The sequence below is a fragment of the Scardinius erythrophthalmus genome, assembly GCF_964197995.2.
Source record: "Scardinius erythrophthalmus genome assembly, chromosome: 4".
In the NCBI taxonomy this organism is placed as follows: Eukaryota; Metazoa; Chordata; class Actinopteri; order Cypriniformes; family Leuciscidae; genus Scardinius; species Scardinius erythrophthalmus.
The window spans coordinates 6,465,489-6,482,988 of NC_138224.1; the positions used below are offsets into that span (position 1 = coordinate 6,465,489).

At 37.7% G+C, this 17,500-nt stretch overlaps 2 protein-coding genes across 4 annotated transcripts in view; both read left to right on the top strand.

Annotated features, from left to right (window-relative positions):
* ipo8 (importin 8) overlaps positions 1 to 9,252 on the top strand; it is a gene marked incomplete at its 3' end in the record, with an annotated part of 19,378 nt that extends 10,126 nt beyond the window's left edge. The window contains exons 16-25 of one of the 3 annotated variants that reach the window (XM_081364015.1): positions 1 to 35; positions 851 to 917; positions 1,371 to 1,496; positions 1,723 to 1,820; positions 1,908 to 2,003; positions 3,265 to 3,485; positions 4,316 to 4,521; positions 6,092 to 6,313; positions 7,129 to 7,258; positions 8,611 to 9,252. The exon at positions 1 to 35 is cut by the window's left edge and continues 91 nt beyond it. In XM_081364015.1, coding sequence (XP_081220141.1) covers positions 1 to 35; positions 851 to 917; positions 1,371 to 1,496; positions 1,723 to 1,820; positions 1,908 to 2,003; positions 3,265 to 3,485; positions 4,316 to 4,521; positions 6,092 to 6,313; positions 7,129 to 7,258; position 8,611 — 1,202 coding nt within the window. Of the gene's footprint in view, positions 36 to 850; positions 927 to 1,370; positions 1,497 to 1,722; positions 1,821 to 1,907; positions 2,004 to 3,264; positions 3,486 to 4,315; positions 4,522 to 6,091; positions 6,314 to 7,128; positions 7,263 to 8,610 lie in introns of those variants that run through there. The other 2 variants (XM_081364014.1, XM_081364013.1) reach the window with 2 other exon arrangements.
* A 1,560-nt stretch (positions 9,253 to 10,812) lies between these two features.
* Positions 10,813 to 17,500, top strand: part of tmtc1 (transmembrane O-mannosyltransferase targeting cadherins 1) — a 44,120-nt gene continuing 37,432 nt past the window's right edge. The window contains exon 1 of the mRNA XM_081364016.1: positions 10,813 to 11,296. Coding sequence (XP_081220142.1) covers positions 10,983 to 11,296 — 314 coding nt within the window. The 5' untranslated portion in view covers positions 10,813 to 10,982. The remainder of the gene's footprint in view (positions 11,297 to 17,500) is intronic.

Sequence of the window (17,500 nt, forward strand, 5' to 3'; positions counted from 1 at the left end):
ACACCATCCTCACAGTCATGGGCGACCGAAAAGAGGTTTGGACACATGCTTGAGACTAGAGCTGCACGATTCAGGATACTTTGAGAATCACAATGTATCCAGTGTATTTTTGTTTCAAACAGAGATCGTGATTCTCCCACAATTCTGAACAGACAATTAAACAAAATATCTTTTCTAGAGGTTCTGATAAAATGTTAATTGCTGCAGTCTATTTAAAATGTTTAATTGATCTGAATTAATTATAAAAAAAAAAAAATGAATTGAATGAACGATTCAATGACTCTCATAAATACTTGTTTCATTACTGGATGAACAGGGTGAATGAATGATTCAATGACAAATTTAGGAATGAGATCACGTGGGTGTTTGAATCGCGATCGCAATCATTTAACGATTAACCGTGCAGCTCTATTTGAGTTTCAGTACGTTTTTAAAAATACTTTTATTCAGTAAAGATGCATTAAAAGTGCAATGCATTAAAAAAAATTATCAATAGTGACCGTAAAGACTTATGTTACAAAATATTTCTATTTCAATTAAATGCTGTTCATTTGTACTTTCTGTTCATCAAAGAATCCTGCGGTTTCCACAAAATATTAATTAGCACAAATGTTTTTAACATTGATAATTCTAATAATAAGTGTTTCTTGAGCAGCAAATCAGCATATTAGAATGATTTCTGAAGGATCATGTGACACTGAAGACTGGAGTAATGATGATTTGTTCACAAATTGGCCTGATCAGATTGATCATGTTTGGGTGAACTGTCTCTTTAAATTGCATCAAGATTTGATTGAACAGGTTCATATATTTCCCCTTATGTTTCTTTATCTCTCTCTTTCTGTCTTAGATAAGTCAACAGCTGGAGGGAATATGCCTGCAGGTCATTGGTCTCGTCCTCCAGAAACCCATCATAGGTATGGCAGGTGTGTGTGTGAGACACTATTTTCTAGTTCAAACAAATTTTTCATACATTTGAAAAAGAGCCGAAGCACAACCAAAACAATGTTCTTCCGCAAAATGCGTGCAGTTTTGTTTTTAACCACTAGAGGGCCAAAAGTTACATAGTGTACCTTTAAGGTGTTCACGTCACACTGACAGTGAATTGCAGTGACAAAGCAACCCCAAGTTGAGAGTTGGCGAAAATTTGAACTTTATGCAAATATAATAGTGATGAGAAAACAGTTAGTGGGGATACAGTTAGATGCATGTCAAACTCCCGCAATTTAATCGCTGTCAGTGTGAACGCACCTTACAAAAACATATTACAACATTTGACCACATGATGGAGCATGATGTTATATATAGTTCTCAAAACTTCCTGTCTCTGTTTCAGGAGCGATCAGTCACATTCCCTCTGTCTTTTTCAGAGTTTTATGAGGAGATCTTGTCGCTGGCGTTTGGACTCACCTGTTATTCCATCTCCCCCCAGATGTGGCAGCTGTTGGGGGTCCTGTACGACGTCTTCCAGCACGACTGCTTTGACTACTTCACAGGTCTCAGACACGCATGTAGCTCAGATAGCGCATAAAACGCAGCCGAAAGCCAAGCCCAGACTTGATCTCTCTGCTCCACCTTAAACTATAACTCATGTCATGATTGAACTAGGTTGAAAGAGTCATTAAGTTGATGGATGTGCGTATTTACTTGAGTCGTTTGAAAATGATTGTGGTGATATTGAGTGCTCGCTTGATGATGTGATATATTACCCTGTTGATGCAGATATGATGCCCCTCTTGCACAATTATGTTACCGTGGACACGAATACGCTGCTGTCAGACCCCAAGTACCTGGAGGTCATTTACACCATGTGCAAAAAGGTCTTAACATGCATTTCCTCGATTTAATTCTTCCATTTCAAGTTTATTTAATTCTTCCATAAGCATTTGAATATTTCATCCCCTCAGGTCCTAACTAGTGATTCTGGAGAGGACCCAGAATGCCATGCTGCCAAACTTCTTGAGGTCATTATATTACAGTGCCGTGGACGTGGCATTGACCAGGTCAGTCATGTTTGTGGGTTGACAGACATGCATTTTTTGTGTGTTTTTTGTCATATTGGGCCCTAATTTAACGATCTGAAACGCAAGTGTCAAAGCGCAAGTGACTTTGTGGGCGGGTCTTGGCGCTGTTGCTATTTTCCCGGCGGGATAAATGACTCTTGCGCCCGGCGCAAATCTAAAATGGGTTGGTCTGAAGTAGTTCATTATTCATAGGTGTGGTTTGGCCGTAACGTGAAATAAACCAATCAGAGCGTCATCTCACATTCCCTTTAAGAGCAGACGCGCTTGTTCTAAAGCGGATTCCTATTATAACGGCGGATTTACCAGGCGCGCGCCAGGAGCGGTTCACAGCCGAGGAGAGCAACACTCTCGTCAGGGACGTTGGGGATGGAGAAACCCACCCAAATTAACTTCGGTTAAAAAGGCGTATGAGTAAGCTAGATGTATGCTTTTATAATAAATTGTCTATCTATCTATCTATCTATCGTAATAATGTATGATTAGCAAAAATGAAAACTGCTGCTTCTGTGTAGATGAGAGAATCAAAGTGTATGCGCGTTGTGCACACGCTACATTGATTATGGCCAAGCATGTGCCCTTAAAATAGCATATGAATAACATGTGCAACGCACCACTGACTTTAAACAATTTTTTCCTGGTTAGTGGCGCAATTGTTTTCTAAACCTGCAAAATAGCATGAAGGAACGTTTGCGCCGGAAAACGCCGCCTTTTTTGCGCTGAACCGCCTAGGGAGCGCAAGTTCATTCCCTAGTTTACCAACGTGCTTCTGTGGCGGGAAAAGCGCGCTTTGCGCGGGTGCAAAATAGGAATGATACATGCGTCGGTGTACAAAGTCAATTGCGCTGGGTGCAAGATAGGGCCCAACATGTTAGTTTAGTGTGTTATTTTAGTATACCAATATATGTGCTTGGTATGTTTTTCATGTATCGTCGTCCACTTTGATCCGATCGACCAAAATGCATCTTAATACCAGGTGTAAACAAGGCCAGAATAACTTCCTCTCCCTTTTGCATCAACATCTTGTCTCTTCTCTAATGACATTTACTCATATGACATCACAGAAAAAGCAAACCACAACCATCTAATCAATGACTAATGTACATAAGCAAGTCTCAGCCTTTTTTTTTTCTTGTTCAAGAAGCTGTTTCACTCGGATATGTCACAATAGGGAATAAAAGACTATCGCGGCTTCTGTTTCACGCCGGCTTTAATGAGTCGTCACATTTTGTGTGTATTTTAGTGCATCCCTCTGTTCGTGGAGGCCGTGTTGGAACGGTTAACGCGTGGTGTGAAGTCCAGCGAGCTGCGCACCATGTGTCTGCAGGTGGTAATCGCAGCTCTGTACTACAACCCAACCCTGCTGATGCACACACTAGAGAACATCCGCTTCCCACACAGCCCGGAGCCAATCACAGCACAGTTCATCAACCAATGGATGAACGACACAGAGTTCTTCGTAGGGTGAGGCTGTTTGCTTTTCGTTTAGTTCAGAAGGTCACATGCACTTTATTAACAGAGATTGATTTAGATGAAATACCTTTTTCTGTGTTTGTGCTGATGTGACGGCTGTTCCTACTGATTTTTTTAATTCCTGTTAAATTCTGGAATTTGAATTGAGGTAGTAAACTGAATTAGAATTTTGAAGTTCATATAAATTTGCGTTAACACTCTAACTTTAAATAATATCTGCTGTTGTTTTTCAGTATGAATTACTCATGTTATCATGCATTCATTATATGTAGTATTTCCAGAAATGTTCAAATTCAGATTACAATTCAGTCCCAATTCACAGATTTTGACATTTTGAATTTCCCAGTTCTGGTTTATGATTATCATTATCATCTTTTTAGTTCTCTTAGAAATCTTCAATCATCAACCCTTAAAGGGATAGTTCACCCAAAAATTTAAATTTACTCACCCTCAAGATTTACTCACCCTCAAGTTGTTCCAAACCTGCATGAATTTCTTTATTCTGTTGAACACAAAAGAAGATATTTTGAAGAATGTGGGTAACTGGTCCCCATTGTCTTCCATAGTATTTTTTTTTCCTGCTGTGGAAATCAATGGTGCCTATCAACCTACATTCTTCAAATGATCTTCTTTTGTGTTCAACAGAATAAAGAAATTCATATGGGTTTGGAACAACTTGAGGGTGAGTAAATTATGACAGAATTTTCATTTTTTGGGTGAACTATCTCTTTAAAATTTAATTGAATTACATTTATCCTATTTTATCAAATTACATATTTAATGTTTATAAATATATGATTGCTTGTTGTTGTCATCCACAGACTACATGACCGTAAGATGTGCATCATTGGTCTCAGTGTTCTGATGGAGCTGCCCAGCCGCCCTGCGGTCCTGGAGGAAGTGGCGGGTCAGATCGCCCCGTCCATCCTTCTCCTCTTCCTGGGTTTAAAGCACATTTACGCCTCCCGAGTGCTCAACAAACCAGAGCAGCTCGCCAGAGCTCAAGGCTCAGAGGAGGAGGAGAATGGTGAGATTGTGTGTGACATGTTATGGGAGAGACGTTCTTAAAGGGATAGTTTACCCAAAAATAAAAATTCTGTCATAAGTAACTAACCCTTATGTAAAATGCACACAAATGAAGATCCTTTAAATGAAATCCAATACAAAATATGAATCGTTTTATTTCGTTAACAATCTCTAAAGATGTCTTTTCTTCCTTTCTGGGGCTTGAAAGTGGTAGTTGCATAGGCAGCGGAGGGACAGAAATCTCTCAGATTTCATTAAAAAGATCTTCATTTTGTGTTCCGAAGATGAATGAAAGACTAATGGGTTTGGAACGACATCAGGATGAGTAATTAATGACAGAATTTTAATTTTTAGGTGAACTAACCCTTTAAGCATTTCGCTTTCAAATGTTTTAGCGCCTGTATCTTGAAGACTTCTATATGCAAATTACCTAATTTACATATAGAGCCCTTAAAGGTACCATAGCAATTATTTTAATTCTAAGGGTCACGTGGAAAATTGTCTTTTGAAAAGCTTGACTGGTGCAATAAATGACAAAGTGTATAAATTGGCCACTATAACAGAAGATCACAGCAAATAGAATGTAATTAAGACCTCTCAAGTCCATTGTTCTGTTTGTTGTTGCTTTTGGTGGTCTGTATGGTTCTGTTCATCTCACAGCTTCATCAAGTCCAATCTCACTTCACCTCAGGTAAACTTAATCCCTGCGCAGGAAGTACTATTTCTGGCATATATAGCTTCAGGTTGGTCTTTAGTCATCAGGCTTTACGGACGACTGAGAACTGATTGCATCTCTCTAACAGGGCCCCGGGGACATGGGAAATGGAGGAACGACTGCGTGTTAGTTTAACATGATTCTGAACCACTTGACTCAAATGAATTAAATTGATCTTCATGACACTACACCCCTGACCTGAATTCTGACAGCATCATACTGTTGGAGTTATGGATTTATTGATACTATGATTCTGGTTCCTGTGAGACAGACATCAGCTGCGTGCCAGTTTGCATACTTCTAGTGCACTCTTAATGTTTGTACTTAGTTTGTGTTGGAGAGACCAATGAACTATGTTATGCAGTATTATATTTAAGCATAAATTTAGTGAGAAGTTTGTTTAAATCAGGAAAAATTAACTTAATTCAAGAGATATTCCCTGAAAACAATGTGGTTTTGCTTATTAATATATATATATATATATATATACAATATGATTGTATTTTTATTGGAAAACATGGGAAAAATACTGATTAACACCATTGTTTTCTTTACAGTTTTCACTTTGATTTGTGACACACTAATAATCCTAATTTTGCATAATGTATACTTCAGATAAAATGCAAATTTGCATGCAGCGATTGTTCAATTGTAAGCTCAAATGTAAATCTCTTAGATCATGTACAATGAGCTTTTTTGGCTTCACACTTGTGGGACTGGTAGATTCATACTCTGGAAATCTCTATATTTAGAAGTGACCTTTACTTCAACAAGATCCAAACTTCATCACCCAACCCCTCCTGTTTGCTGCACTGAAATCTGATTTTGGAAATTCGTCATTATGTCTGTTTTCCAGAGGAGATTCCTAGCGATGAGGATGAAGTCGGAGAGAAAGGGGTGGCCCTGCAGTCGTCCGGCGCTCCCACTGGGAATGACAATGAAGAGGACGATGATGAGGACGATGATGAATACTGGGATGATGATGCTCTTGAGGGGACCCCATTAGAGGAGTACAGTACACCGTTGGACTACGACAACGGAGAGGACGAATATCAGTTCTTCACCTCCTCCCTGCTCCGTATGCACATTTTTCTATTCCATAATATACCACAGACATGTACATTTACATAATACATTTATAATATATATGACATGTCACACTACGCCATATTTGCATAGGGCAGCCACACCCACAGTGAAATCTCATTTGTCCAAAATCTTACTCCATATTGATGAATATTAAATAAATGGGTAGTTGATTCATTTTTAATCTTTTTTTTTTTTTGCTTTAGTTTTTAAAAATACAGTTTCTTAATTTACTATTAAATAAATAAATAATTAAAAATTAAAAATTTGGCATAGCATGTCAACTCCCTAAATATGAATTGTTACTGTGATTTTTTTTTCTTAATATTGATTCAAATCAATCTCTCTCTCTCTCTCTCTCTCTCTATCTCTCTCTCTCTCTATCTATCTATCTATCTATCTATCTATCTATCTATCTATCTATCTATCTATCTATATATATATATATATATATATATATATATATATATATTTTGCTTACTAAACTGGTTCATTTGAAATGGTCCTGTGGTGTGGCAAATTCTTTTTTTTTTTAAATTAATAATATTCCATGTGTTTTCTTAATTAAGTCACTTAATTAAATCATTAAAATTGCATGTATAATAATTTAAAAATAATTTATTTATAATTTATTCATTATTTTATTAATTATTTAAAGGCAGCATATAGCATGATGCAAAGCATTTTTTTCTTAGCAAAATCTCTCTTTTTTATTATGTTGGAATTATTTATTTATTTATCAAAATCAATTCTGGAACTATTGTCCACAAGTGTAACCTCAATCATTGGAAACATTTCCTGTTGTAGGTGTTCAGAGTTCAGATGCAGGCTGGTATCAGTCCCTCACGTCTCCACTGAGCGAAGACCAGAGGAAACAACTGCAGGAGATCTACAGCCTAGCCCAACAGAGGAGGAGCGCAGGAGTCAAAGGACTGTGGTAAGTGTGTGTGTGTGTGTGACCTTTTCAAAGACATGGATCAGCATTGACTGCACTGAGACACCACAGGAAGCACGGCTTCTCTTGAAATACCCTCAACGTGGCATTGTCTTATTTATCTCATACACACTGTCAGTTTTTGGAATTTACAACCGCATTCAGTTACAGGTATGACTCTCGGAATCCTCCGTTCACACACAACTTACAGTGTAGCGTCTTGAACACACACTGCTGTATGAACGTGCATCGGGAATCGAGCTTGTGTTCTCTTATTAGTGACTAAAGTAATATCAAAGATGGCGACGTCCATAAAACTGAAAATTCTCTTCACTTTCGACACGACCAGAGTCCATTCGAGCCGCGAGTTCATCCGATAAATCTTCATTAACCGACAGCAGCTTTTATATCTGGGTGGAGAGCGGCGCATTTGAGTCAACAGCTCTGGTAGAGAACAGTGACTGGATCTAAAACCTTCAGATAACACACAGCTCATATCTCAATTGCTGTAACGAAACCACACATGAAAGCACACACACGTGACGTTTGTGCAGTGCAGACACTGTATAAGTAACAGACAACTAGTTGTCCAGTCCGGTTCTGTTCACACTGCAAGGGGTTTCTGAGAATGCGTTTGCGAGTCCTGAAAACATACAGGTATGAGTTTGGTTATAGACTGTGGTTATCACTCCTGTAAATAACTGAACTGTGTGTGAATGTAACAATATTAAGAACTCAAATACAGGACTGACAACCGTATTCTGTTGCTGTGTGAACAAAATCTGTACAAAATACCCTTCACAATTTTAGGGTTGATAAGATTTTTTTTTAGAAAAGTCTTTTATGCTCACCAAGGCTGTATTTATTTGAGCAAAAATACAGTAACAGCTGTAATGTTGTGAAATATTATTACAATTTACTATAACTGTTCAACCACATAATCCAGAAATCATTCTAACATGCTGATTTGCTGCTCAAGAAACATATCTTATTATTATCAATGTTGAAAACAATTGTGCTGCTTAATATTCTTAATAAAGTTCAAAAGCACAGCATTTATTTATTTGAAATAGAAATATTATTGACATCATCCAGCACCACTGCATGAGGAAAGTCATGCTTCTATTCATGATTTATAGAGCTCTCAAATTGGCGGGATAATAATTGGAATGAGATGTACATGATTGACAGGGTTTGAAATTAAAAACGGCACCATTAAGAGAGTGCTTGGAGACACCGATGAAGTATTGAAACCCATAATTCGCAAGCACATTTACATTACATTATTTATCCATCTGAAGACTGCTGTTGTTAGTTCAAACTCTTGAAATAATTCAAGATTTCTCTCCCCATAGAGATGTTCCAGTTGTTCCGAGGCAGTTCAGAGAGACCTGACACTTTGGATTTGAGTCTGTAAAGAGTTCGGACAACGAAAAACAACCTGAACTTTGGATATTAGAGACATCTCGGTCAGGATGGGTGGGATTATTAACCCAGGACCCAAAGCAAGCTCTTCAGATCCAAGACTCATAACAGGAACACTGAGACTGATCTTTAAAACTGGTCAGAGAGGCCTCAATGAAGTTGAAGAGGTTACTCTGGGTCACCCTTTCCCTGAAGCCGTGTGGGTGTGTGCGTGTGTGTGCGTGCGTGTGTGTAATTGAATGTTATATTTTCTGTTTCTCTCAGTCTCTCCTCCACTTGACCAAGACAGTGAGGTGAGACATGTCAAGACAAGCCAGAGTTGCCGTGTTGGTCAGTGCCTTCAGAGATGCATTGGCATATTTCTGCCCAAACAGATGAAATGTGCACTGGCTAGATGTCCGAAGGGTGATGTTTATAGTTGTCATATGTTTGTATGTTTCGGAGTTTGTTTTTGTAACAGTCCGTTTTCAGATTTAACTTAAATCATAAAAGTTAATATAACACTAATCATTTGCAGGTTTTTTTTTTTTTTTTTTGCATAATTTTTGGTATTACTATGAAGACATGTGATTAATCTGATCTATTTGTGATATATTTTCTGAGCCGGATCATATTTCACCCCAAAATCAAGTTTAAAAATATATATATATATATTACATTTTATTTTTTTAAGAAAATTGAGCTTATTTTAGTACCTTATTTGCATTGTGACATTTTCTTGCCAATTAACTACAAATGCAAATTAAATTTTGCTAGTGTTAGGACATGTTTATTTATGTATAAAACAGAAAACTATATATATATATACATATATATATATATATATATTCAGTACTTCAGATCCTACGAATATTATGCCCTTTACAACAAGTAATATCATTTATTGTGTGTTTTTTTTTTCATTGCTGCTGCTATTGACAGTTGGTGGAGAGGATTAAAATGTGCTTAATTGTCATGAAAATAATTCCACAATGCAAAACAGCACCGTCAGCATTCAGGTTTGCTTATCAATCTGGTTGCGGTAGCCACCAGATATATTTAAACAGCCCTCCATGATGGGTAATTTTAACATTTCTTGCATTAAGTCATGTTTAGCCAGATGTTCACCCGTCAGTGAATCTTCAAAAGTGGTTTTATCATCATGATTCATTATCCCTGTCTTCCTGTTCCATTAGCAAGTCCAAACCCAGAGCGATTGCTTATGGCTGCTTCTGCGTGGAAGCACAGGTCACGGTCAAGGCAGTGCAATCATTCTGTGAAATATCCCACAGCTCTTTATTGATTTCCTGCCTGCGCTCTCTCTCTCTCTCTCTCATTCGCTGCATAATTTGCATTTATCTCTCTCACGTTCTCATTTTCTCCTCAACATTTCACGTTGGTGGCCATAGTTTCTGTCAAAACATATAACCATAACAAATTATGAAATTTGTATAAACAAAGTAAAATGCATTCAGGTTCTATTGCCCTTTTGCTTAATCGCATTTGAATTACCACAATTTATACAAATTAAAATTGTAATCAGTAGTATAAGCTTTTAACCTAACTCAATTTAACTAGTGTCATACAGAGTAATTGTGTACTATTTTGACAAAAATTTGAAAAAAAGAGCAAAAAGCAACATATATTATTCAAATTACACCATTAATATCAACACAAATAGCTGTAGATTGTTTTTCATTGCATGAAACTCCAATCATTGAGCATTAAGTACCAAATAATATAATAAAAAATAGTAAATAAGATGTTAGACCTATAGCTATTCTCAGCTTTAAAATCTATTTCAGTAATCACAAAAAAAGTAAGTATAAAATAATGCGGTAAAATGTGAGGTGAATGAAAATGTTGAATAAATAGGAAAGTAAAAAATTCATCTGATATTTTCAAATATATATTTTTTTACTCTCTCTCTCCATTATATTTCCATTTATCTCTCTTGCTCCATCTGTTTTTCCTCACATGCTCATTCTTTCTAATTTGCATCTCTCTCTCTCTCTCTCTTTCTCATTTACATCAGTCTCTTTCCCTGTGTCTCATCCCCTCTCTCTCTCTCTCTCTCTCTCTCTCTCTCTCTCTCTCTCTCTCTCTCTCTCTCTCTCTTTCTCTTTCTCCCTTCTGCGCATGCGCTGGTAGGCGGGTTACATGGATTTCAACACCTTGCCTTATACACATTCACACACACTCGCTAATATTACGCATTCCGAGCTGATACGCTGCCCGGGCTTCAGTGCAGCACACGGGCTATGGAACGGGACGCGTCTCCTCTCTTCCACTTCCACGAGCAGCATGCGAGACGGGGACCGACATGACAGCGAACAGCCGAGGGACCAGAGCCGCTCCTCCCCGTGTGCAGAGCTGGCTGTCCGTGCCGAGGCCGGGAGCGGGTGCGGGAGTCCGGCTGCTCCGGTACGCCGCGCTGGTGGCGGTGTGCGCGCTCTGCTACAGTAACTCTCTCTGGGGGGAGTTTGTTCATGATGATATATGGGCCATCTCCAACAATCCAGATGTCAGACCGGGCTCCAGTCTCCGGAGCATCTTCACCAATGACTTTTGGGGCAAACGGATGGCTGATAACACCAGCCACAAATCCTACCGTCCGCTCTGCATCCTCACTTTCAAGTAAGTCCATCATCTCATGCAATGATGAGACCTGGAGCCAGTTGCATAACCATAGCCAATTAGCCATTATATTAAGACTGTGTCTTAGGAATTAGTATGACCAAGTTAGTTAGGGGTAATCAGTCTCACTTTTGGGTATCAAATTAGAGCAATCTATGTTTTTATGTAACTGACTTAAAAAAAAGTTTTGAAAAGTCTTAATATTACTAACTTGTAAGACCAGTCTTAGCAGTTTATGCAACTTTCCACAGAACTTGCTTTTCATCGCAAGACGAGCAGGTTTAGTGACCAACATTTAGTTTGAAGGGCCTAAAAAGAGTTTTTGATGTCTTTTATGCAAACTTTCATTACATGGCTGGAGCCACTGTTTAATTCCATTTAGAGTCTCTAAAATATTATATCTGTCATGTCATAAAACATGTCAATGCAGATACCATATTTGGTATATTAATGAGCCTCATTTTGCACAAGTAACCGACTAATGATTACATGATTAAGTAGTAGATTTTAAAGCATTGTTTTATTAAATGAAAGTAAAAGTAAAAAAAGTATTATGTCATTCCTTTCCTCAGTGTTAGTAAATAAAAATTTCTCACTTAAAATAAAGCCTACTATTTTAAACTTAAAGAAAATGCATGTGTAAAAAAATACGTATGTAACTGGGTTATTGTTTATTATTTAACAATAACTTTTAACTCATTGAGTAAGCGCGTACTTAAGGCGTTATAAGTGCTTTTTGTAATCAAAGGGACGCGTTATGGCCTTCAAAGAACACCATGACTAATCGCGCAAATCACTTGACCCACCTCTCCAAAGACGCAACGCTCGTGTCACGACGCAGTCTGATGCATGTAACTTAGAGGAAAAACGCAGACGGAACGCAAGAACGTTCCGTGCGCGCATTTAAAGATGTGAAAATACGTCAAGTTCACGAACACGTTCAGTCTTTAACATTACGCGTTTGTTTACACAATGCCAGTCAACACTTGTTGCGCAGTTGATATAGAGAGCTGTTTAAAGTTACTTTTTTTTCTCAAAGTGCACCAAACACACAACAGTCATTACAAAAAAGTGCTTGTAAATCGTGAAATCAAACAGACTAGTACGAGTGTGTGAGTAGCAGACGGTCAGACAGTCCGAGATAAGCTCGTGTGTTTTTTACTCCAGATTCAGAACGAGGGGCGTTTCTTTCTCCTGGATGACGGCATAGTCCATATGGCGCGCGCGTCTGACAGCTCTGCAACATCGCGAGCGATCCACATTCACACCAGTGTTAACACAAAGAGAACGGAGGAGGACTTTGTTCCTTTATAGTCGGGAAAGGAGGCGTTGTGTATTTATAGCAAGGCAATTAACAGCCTACTCTGCGCCTCGTATTTTATCTCCTTTATTTTTGGAACAGCCAGACACTTCCTGCTCCCTCCTTTGCCTAGGATAGAGACCTCTCTTTCAGTTAAAGTATAGGCAGTAATTTTAGCTCAGTCTTGTTTCAGCACCAGAAGACCTTTTGAATATTTATAATGCATGAATTAAGTGTAATTGGAAAAACTAGATTTTCAGTGAGTGGTGCCAGACTATAAATGGTTTCCAGGGTGTTGCTATGCAGTTAGTAAGGCGTTCTGAGGAATAATAGTGCATTGCTGCTAGGTGGTTACTTACTGGCCCAACCCTATATGACAAAAGAATATGGTCTTGTTTTAGAGTGATGAATGTATTGCATTCAGAGAAAAGTTTAATACTTAGAGTCTTTTAGAAAGTTTTGAGAAAGGTAACCCTTGTATTTTGGCGGCCATCAGTCTTCAAACGTATGATTTGTGCCATGTATCACATCATGAGAGAGCGAATGGGTGCTGCTCGTTCCCCACTGTGTGTGTATGAGTGAAAAAGAGATAAAACGAATACCCTTGAGCCCACAGGCGTATATGTGTGAGAGCAAGAGAGAGCTGTGAGCTTGCAGGCTGCTCTTGTATCTCAGCACGATCCTTGTGTCTTTTATCTGGTCTTTGATGCCGTCTTGACAGGCTCTTGAAAAACTTCAGCTGTCTTTCCCAGACGGGCACAGATAGTTGGAGCTTAGAGCAGAGCCTTTAACACAACTCGAGCAGATATAGCTAGAGCTAACTCCAAATTTGGAGGATTTGCTACTGGCCACTATTTACTTCCCTGGGGCACAAAATGTTTCTGAAGAATTGATACGCAGCTCTTGGTATATGACAAGAGATCATACCATGGCTGTAGCAATTTCTGAGAAACGCTGTTGATATTTGAAATCCCCAAAACAAACACGCCCCTACCCAAAAGGATCACACCCCTATCTTGATAGCCCCACCCACAAATTGCTGATTGGCTACAAGTAGTTTTGTTGCTCGGCCCTATCCACTTTCAACAGCGTTTATCATAAATCAGTTACTGCACATTTAGGGGTCATGACATGGACCATTTTTATTATTTTAGTATGTCCCTTGAGGTTCACCTATAATCTTAATAAAGTTTTTTGCACAAAAGCAAATATATATAATATATATATATATATATATATATATATATATTAATATATGTATCTTATTAATTATAAATATATATAAAACATATATATATATAACATATATATAAATATATGGAAAAACAATTATTTTCAACCTTCATTCTGATCCTCTGTCTGAAACGATCCTTTGTAAGGTAATTAAAGATAAAACTTACTTAAAAATTGTATATAATATATATAATGTTTTAAAAATTCAGTTTAATAAATATAAATATTATTTCTAGCAAATATAAATATACATTGCTAAAAAAAAAAATTTTGTGGTGGGGCCAGTGAAACTGTGGGCAGGGCTATATATACTGGAAATAGAAAAATAAATTAAATTTAAAATATGTAATTTAGAATTTAAAAACGATCTATATTATTTCTAGGCAATATAAAAATACATTGCTAATATAAAAACAAACAAAAAAATATAATTTAAAAAACTTAATAATAACATTTTATTGTTCTTCAGTGGAAGGGCCAGTAAAATAGTTGGCAGCGAGGGTAAAAATTGGAAGTACTTGATTGGTCGAGCAGAAAAGCCCTGCTGTCATGATACATTTATGGTGCTTTTTGGAGGTTGTTGGAGCTTCACAGCCCCTATTCTTTCTACTTTTGTGTTCCATGGTGTGGAATGTCAGTAATTCAGCTATTAATTTTCACATATTTTCCTCAAATCAGTTGGAGTATCTCCCCTGCTCTCTGAGAGAATTGCAATTAGCTGATGTTTGCTGTGACCAAGAGTTTTCCATGGCTCTGTGATTGCCGAATATGCTCTTCGAGGGAAACTAAAGACTGCACACTCAGTATGGATGGCTAGATTTTTATCTTCATCTCTGATGAGGCTTGAAGACATTTTCTAGTTCTCCTGTAGAGACTGTATTGCACACACTCACGCCTCGATGTCACATTAATCAGCGGTGGTTAAACAAACACAGGCTTATTATTGCCTGCAGATGTACAAACTGTTTCACAGTCATTATCGTTTTCCTTCCATCATTTCATTAACTGTCACCCTTTCACTCTCATGCAATTTCCTCTTGTTCTCTACCCTGACCACTGAACGTCATGCTCGGAGCTAAATATTAAGTGACTCGTGTAGAACTTTTTATGCTTGCATAACAAAGTATGCCGTCCAAGCATAGGTCTTCAAATACTGTGATCTGGAATTTATCCTGACAAGTCTTAGAACTTGTTCGTTTTACAGTCCAAATGGGGTAGCACTCAAAAGTCCCTCTAAAATCATCTCTAATTTAAGTAACTTATGATTAAAGAACTTTTTGATTTTGATGTTAATTTGATTTTAGTTACTGGCATCAATGTTAATGGTGTTCATACTTATAGGTTTAGAGGAATGAACGAATGTTAATAACAAATATAACAGCGGAAGGGTTTGGAGTTACATGACAAAGAATACATAAGAGAATTTTCATTTCATACATTTTCAGAATATGAAAAAATAAATAAAAGATTAACCCTCTGATGCATGGTGACCACTACAGATGTGTAACTCTCTCAGAATGAATCATTTAGAAATTTTAATTCCATATTATTAGATCTTGGAATCATTATGTTCTTGTTTTGAAGTTTAAAAACCCAAAACATTAAGATCACAGTTGTTATTGTTAACTAAAAAAACTATTCAAAATAGAAATATTAGAAGAGAAACATAAACAAAAATGAGAAATGTTGTAATGGAATAAGTGTACTTAATAAAGTAAAAAAATCTAAATCGAAATAAATTAAAGTTAATTAGAAATATAAAAATAACAAAATAGGCAAGGCAAGGCAAGTTTAAAAATAACTAAATGACTAAAACTTAAACTAAAATTAAAATGAAAACAGAAAATATAAAAATACCATAGTAGTATAAATAATATTAAAATAACACTGGTGAAACCTATATACATATATACACTCACCTAAAGGATTATTAGGAACACCTGTTCAATTTCTCATTAATGCAATTATCTAATCAACCAATCACATGGCAGTTGCTTCAATGCATTTAGGGGTTTGGTCCTGGTCAAGACAATCTCCTGAACTCCAAACTGAATGTCAGAATGGGAAAGAAAGGTGATTTAAGCAATTTTGAGCGTGGCATGGTTGTTGGTGCCAGACGGGCCGGTCTGAGTATTTCACAATCTGCTCAGTTACTGGGATTTTCACGCACAACCATTTCTAGGGTTTACAAAGAATGGTGTGAAAAGGGAAAAACATCCAGTATGCGGCAGTCCTGTGGGCGAAAATGCCTTGTTGATGCTAGAGGTCAGAGGAGAATGGCCCGACTGATTCAAGCTGATAGAAGAGCAACTTTGACTGAAATAACCACTCGTTACAACCGAGGTATGCAGCAAAGCATTTGTAAAGCCACAACACGCACAACCTTGAGGCGGATGGGCTACAACAGCAGAAGACCCCACCGGGTACCACTCATCTCCACTACAAATAGGAAAAAGAGGCTACAATTTGCACAAGCTCACCAAAATTGGACAGTTGAAGACTGGAAAAATGTCGCCTGGTCTGATGAGTCTCGATTTCTGTTGAGACATTCAGATGGTAGAGTCAGAATTTGGCGTAAACAGAATGAGAACATGGATCCATCATGCCTTGTTACCACTGTGCAGGCTGGTGGTGGTGGTGTAATGGTGTGGGGGATGTTTTCTTGGCACACTTTAGGCCCCTTAGTGCCAATTGGGCATCGTTTAAATGCCACGGCCTACCTGAGCATTGTTTCTGACCATGTCTATCCCTTTATGACCACCATGTACCCATCCTCTGATGGCTACTTCCAGCAGGATAATGCACCATGTCACAAAGCTCGAATCATTTCAAATTGTTTTCTTGAACATGACAATGAGTTCACTGTACTTAAATGGCCCCCACAGTCACCAGATCTCAACCCAACAGAGCATCTTTGGGATGTGGTGGAACGGAAGCTTCGTGCCCTGGATGTGCATCCCAGAAATCTCCATCAACTGCAAGATGCTATCCTATCAATATGGGCCAACATTTCTAGAGAATGCTTTCAGCACCTTGTTGAATCAATGCCACGTAGAATTAAGGCAGTTCTGAAGGCGAAAGGGGGTCAAACACAGTATTAGTATGGTGTTCCTAATAATCCTTTAGGTGAGTGTGTATATATATATATATATATATATATATATATATATATATATATATATATATATATATATATATATATATATATATATATATATATATCACAATCTCAGTTTTTTTCCAATATCACCCAGGCCTAATTATAATGTCTTTTTTATTTTTCTTCAACCATTTAAAAAAAACTGATTATTTGTTTTCAATCAGATTGAGGTGATTTCATATCTCAAAGTGTATTGTGAAATGAGTTTATGTTCATCTTGTTCCGTGCCGTGTTCTGCCTCTGGTGCTCTTGCAAAATTTTAATGCAATCTCTCCTGCAAGTCAAGGTGACCATGGAATCTCATTAATGTTGCATTGCTGTAGGCTAATTGTTCCCTTCTCTCATCTCATCTCGCTCGGTCCCTTGCTCTCTTTTTCTTTAAGGGCCTCCTGTGCTACCGTATCGCAAGGTCAAGCAAATGTGTTTACTGAACATCAGAGGCTTTTCCACGGCCATGTCCTTTTGTTTTGCCATGCTGAGACACTCTTGAAGTCAACTTTCTGGTGTGATA